This window comes from Macrobrachium nipponense, chromosome 38 (assembly GCF_015104395.2).
Source record: "Macrobrachium nipponense isolate FS-2020 chromosome 38, ASM1510439v2, whole genome shotgun sequence".
NCBI classification, from domain to species: Eukaryota; Metazoa; Arthropoda; class Malacostraca; order Decapoda; family Palaemonidae; genus Macrobrachium; species Macrobrachium nipponense.
In genome coordinates this window covers 38,240,868-38,245,867 of record NC_061098.1, presented here as the reverse complement: position 1 = coordinate 38,245,867, position 5,000 = coordinate 38,240,868, and the positions used below count along the sequence as shown (strand labels likewise).

General features: G+C 37.4%; 1 protein-coding gene across 1 annotated transcript in view; it reads right to left on the bottom strand.

Moving 5' to 3' along the window:
- Nucleotides 1-3,071: 3,071 nt before the first annotated feature.
- Nucleotides 3,072-5,000, bottom strand: part of LOC135209443 (protein peste-like) — a 29,899-nt gene continuing 27,970 nt past the window's right edge. Inside the window, exons 6-8 of the mRNA XM_064242114.1 lie at nucleotides 4,995-5,000; nucleotides 4,600-4,688; nucleotides 3,072-3,854 (exon numbers count right to left, since the gene is read on the bottom strand). The exon at nucleotides 4,995-5,000 is cut by the window's right edge and continues 143 nt beyond it. Of these exons, the coding sequence (XP_064098184.1) occupies nucleotides 3,653-3,854; nucleotides 4,600-4,688; nucleotides 4,995-5,000 (297 nt within the window). The 3' untranslated portion in view covers nucleotides 3,072-3,652. The remainder of the gene's footprint in view (nucleotides 3,855-4,599; nucleotides 4,689-4,994) is intronic.

Genomic DNA, 5,000 nt, shown 5'->3' with positions numbered 1-5,000 from the left:
GGACATACATCCCCATCCTCTTTCCTCTTAAAAAAATCTCCATCCTCTTTCCTCTTTGAAATACATCCCCAACCTCTTTTCTCTAGAAAAACATCCCCATCCTCTTTTCTCTTAGAAACTGATCATCTTATATTTTAAGAAAACATTACTTAATCCTCTTCTCTTTTCTCATAGAAAAAGTCCCTTATGATATAGAGTTTAGGCCAAAGGTAAAGCATTGGGAACTACGAAGTCATTCAGTGCTAAAAAGAAATTGACAGTAAAAGGTTTGAAAATTGTAACAGGGGAAACCTCAAAGCAGTTGCTCTATGAAACAATGGTTAGAGAGGGTGAAAACTCAGATGGAAGACAGCGAAAATGAATGCAGGTAGTACAGTAAAAGGACCGAAAGGGGTTGCAGCTAGGGGCCGAAGGGACACTACAAAGAACCTTGAGTAATGCCTACAGGGTACTGCATGAAGAGCACTGATGGCACTACCCTCTATTGGGAAAAAACCTCCCATAATCCTCTTTTCTCTTAGAAAAAATCCCTTTATCGTCTTTCCTCTTAGGGAAAGTCCCTTAATTCTCTTTTAAGACATCCCTCAATTCTACTTTCTTTTAGAAAAAACATGCCTTAATCCTCTTTTCTGTTTTTGTATCTCAGATAGACCACAGCATCGAACACCTGAACCGAAGGAACATTGACCGATACAATCAAATCGCCTACTAACTGTTACCAAGTAGCTCCAACCTCACCATATGGAGCAGCACCATCCCTTTGTCGGACATCTACTGGGAGGAGTGCCGCAAGAAAGGTTCCAGGCTCTGCTATGGTCTGATCTGGATGTGTCGGAGCACGAGGCATCTGGAATTCATCATGATAGATCAGTTCTTAGACATGATTTTGAACCGTGTTTTCTGCTGTTTCGATGATAAAGGGTCGTAGGTGTATAGATGGCTCGTGAGATTGTTTTCTTGTGCCCTTTTTCTTAATTTTCTGTTGCTACTGGAAATAAGAGTAATGAACAGCCAATGAATAGAAATGTGAAACTATCATAGGATTGAAATGTCAATACCATGGCCGCTTATGATCCCATCAAGGTTATTTTTTGGAAGACTCCAGCCAACTCCCACATTCTAATTTATATTTTCCCTGGGTAAAACAGATCTGAACAATAAACTTCTTCTCAATATATGACCTGTGCAAATGTTTAATAACAAAAAATGAATCAAATTAACTCTTACTATAAGGTAAGACAATGCCGTTCCACCCATAACTAATATGGCAAAATTGTAACCAGTAGAGGTGCTACATATAAGAGCCTACAGTACAGAGGCTATAGTATAGAACCTGAAGTATAAAGGGTATATTATGGAGTTGCTGCATACAGGATGTAGTATAGAACCTATAGTATAGAGGCCAACTGAAAATGTTGAAACTCGCAATATTGTCTTAGATAGGCTCACTTAAATGAGGCCTAGGTTCCTCTTTAGTTTAGTTTAGTTTAGTTAAATTGCGTAGACTTGGGATTAAGTTGACTGAAGATTTAAAGTAACTAAAGACACGTTTATAACACTTCTCAACATAAGTAAAGAAATTCTGAGGGGAATTAGGGTAAGAATGACTGTTTTATGGTAAGCAATGTTTATGGTATAAATATTGTTGACTTTGGTCACTTTTCAAAACACTCCAACCAGTCATTTCGGAAGACTCCAGCTAGCTATTTGGGTTTTTCGTGCAAAAATGGCTAGCTAATAATAGGGCACTAGAAAAACCTAGAAATACCAACCTAATGTAACCTCATTATGTTAGGTTGGTATTGGTAGGATCATCATAATTCAATGAGTTAAGGATGATTTACATAATTTTACTCTTGGGTGTTATTCGAAGAGTCCCATCTACATTTGCTAGAGCCAATGGATATTCCAAAGCCTTATGCAAATTTATGGACATAAGTTCCTCACAAAATTTTGGTTCAAGTAATCCTAGAATATATGTCAGTTCTGTTGTATTCTTCAGCGTTATCTTTTTTGTACTCTGTTGAAGACTTCTCCATGGTGTTCTTTGTATTGAATCTAAAAAGTGCTTTGTTCCTTCATCAGTTTTGGATTCAAGACAGGCACTGAAAGCAATAAAGAGTTCAACATCCGTTTTGTATGTTGACAGTAAGTAGTTCTTTTGCAACATCCCCATCAAGTGGCCTGCCAGAGACAGTATTGAACCAAAAGGGTCAATGTCTGGTGAGAATGGATTATTGAAATCGAATTTGATAACTTCCATGCGAGGCAAACCTCGAGGGTTGTGGACATACACAAGAATGTCGTCTTGGTATTTTTCTGTCACTTAAAAGCAGTTGGCACGCAAAGCCTCATATGATTGCAAGTGCTTTTTTATTCTAAGCAAACACCATTTCAAAACAAAATTATGCAATGAAATAACGTATTTTACTCATCAGAAACGAATGTTTTTATGAATGTTAGATTTAGTAAATATCGTAAAAACACGACTTTTGTCATCTCAAAAACGTCTAGAGATGTTGCATGAAATTTTGTCTACCCTCCGGTGGCGATTTCCCCTCCCACCACAGGACTACTATACGTAGCACCTCTACTGAGCCTCTATACTATAGGCCATATGCTACAGATTCAGTCTTATAGCCAATATACTTTAGGTTTTATACTTGGCCTCTATAATTAGCCTCTATACTAAGACTATTTACTATACCCTCCATACATAGTCTCTATACGTGGTCTCTATAATTTGCCTCTTTCCTTAGCGTCTATACCACAGGCTCTATAGTTGGCTTCTATAAATTAGCCTCTTTACTTAGTCTCCATACGCACCCTCTATACTACAGGCTCTATATCTGTCCCCTACCCTGTAGCCTCTATACCTGGCTTTTGCCCTTTAGCCTCTGAGCTTACACTCTATACCTGGTCTCTGCCATGTAGCCTCCATAGTTGTGGCTTTTAGTTTTCGTGGTTGAGGCAATTCAAGTTCCTTTTTACTAAACCTTTTTATTTATTGATGACTAACCACAATATCTTTAATTTTTGCTATGTTTTTGATAAATAAATTAATATTGTTTATTTAAACAAACTTATTTTTACTCTGTATTTATTTACACAGACTTTCATAGTTCACTTTTCAGTCCTGTTTAAATAATTTATCCCAAATAGTGAGGAACCCGGTTAAGTAATTTGGTATTTAAGCATAACTGGATCTATCTAAATGTGAATTTAATATCTCTGTACTCATATAAATTAAAGGTATATGCTTCGAAAACTGGCAAATGCAAAAGGAGTGAATGGCCATTTTATATCTAGTCTCTGGAAATACAGGCGAGTTTTCCAGGACTAGTTCTTTCCAGTTTGTTTACAGGATACTGAGTTTCTGTTTCCTTGTTCTCAAGAACACCAATTTAAAAATAGCCTTTGGAAGAACAGCCAAGTTACCCAGTGCCTGAAATTCCTTCTTGTCTACAGGATACTACGTTTCTACTTTCTTAACTTCAAGTACACAGAAAAGTTATCCAACAGCTTCAATTCCTTCTTGTCTACAGGATAATATGTTTCTACTTCCTTAATTTCATGTACCCGAATTCAAAACTAGCCTCTGGAGGCACAGGCAAGTTATCACCCAGCATCTGAACTCCTTTTGACTAAGTTTCTACTTCCTTAATCTCGCATACACCAGGTAGGCCATCATTCCAAGGCCGAGAAGAAGTGTCAGAGAGAATACGATGGTCATGGTAGGAGTAGTCTTGATGAATTGCAGTGCTTTCAGTTGGCCCACCATATCTTCGGGAACTTCAGCAAGTTCCTCGAACCATATCATTGGAAGGTAGATGTCTGGGACCTTCTTCAGGATGCTGTCAGGGATAAATTAGTTGTTACTCGACAGAGTTAAGACATTTTAGTCCTTATATTCTAGAACTTTAGATGCTTTGGTAACTGTTTTGGTCTTACTGGAAACAATGCAAGAGAAAGACTGATAGATCTGATAGATCTTTTTTAAATACATGAGTATGAAAGCAGATACATGTAAAAAAAATTACCTTTTAAACACAACTAAATCTGATGATTATTCCAGCTCTGGTATGGAATATTTACTAAACACAGTAAACAAAAAAAAGACAATGTAATCACTTAATTTCAATGGATTATCAAAGGCAGCTACTCTTTCTGAAAGCAAGCTTAGTGGGAAAGACCTTTGACAAAAGTTGGTAAATCTCATTTCCATTTTTTGAAATGGAGATGGCCTTTACAAATTCCTTCTTCTGTATTTTGTATTATGATTCTTTGTTAGACAATGAAAGATACAAACAAGTCAACAGGTTCTCTCTCCTACAACTAGAACACTGTATCATCCACATAGTTCTCATGAGAAAAGATTTTCTTGTAACTGACAATAGCTTTATACTTTTTCATGTCAGTCACCTTTTCTGTGACGTGCCCCAGAAAATTTGTTGAGCGACCTCCCACTGAAAGCTATATATTTACTGCATATTCTTCAAAATGGGTAAGACCACAGGTTTCCTCAGTGCAGTGATGTTTACTTGAAACACATCAGTGACATTTGACAGGTCAAGTGTCATAAATACTCGGTTAACTTACTCAATCTTACCCTTCCTGCCTCCAGGGTACGGGGTCACTTTCATGTTGATTTGCATACGGGCTCTCACGTTCACTGGAACTCCCGCTTCCTGCAAGGAAAGAGACAAGTGGTGATTTGTTTCAAGAGCTTGTTTCCTGTCAGATGCATCAGTGACGTGGCTATATGATGAGTTATCATACTTATAAGTTGCTAAGTCCCTGTGGTATATATAGCCTTACACCTCAAAAATTCCAGATATCTGGTAGTTAACGGCACTTCTGGTTAAACTTGAAACTCATCTGAAATCCACTTTACGCTTGCTTTTTAATTTAAGAAACTGACGTGAAGTTATACTTCGCTGAAAAAAAGTCACTTGACTACTATTAGCTAACATGGTTTCAAAGCAGCTACTCACTGGCAT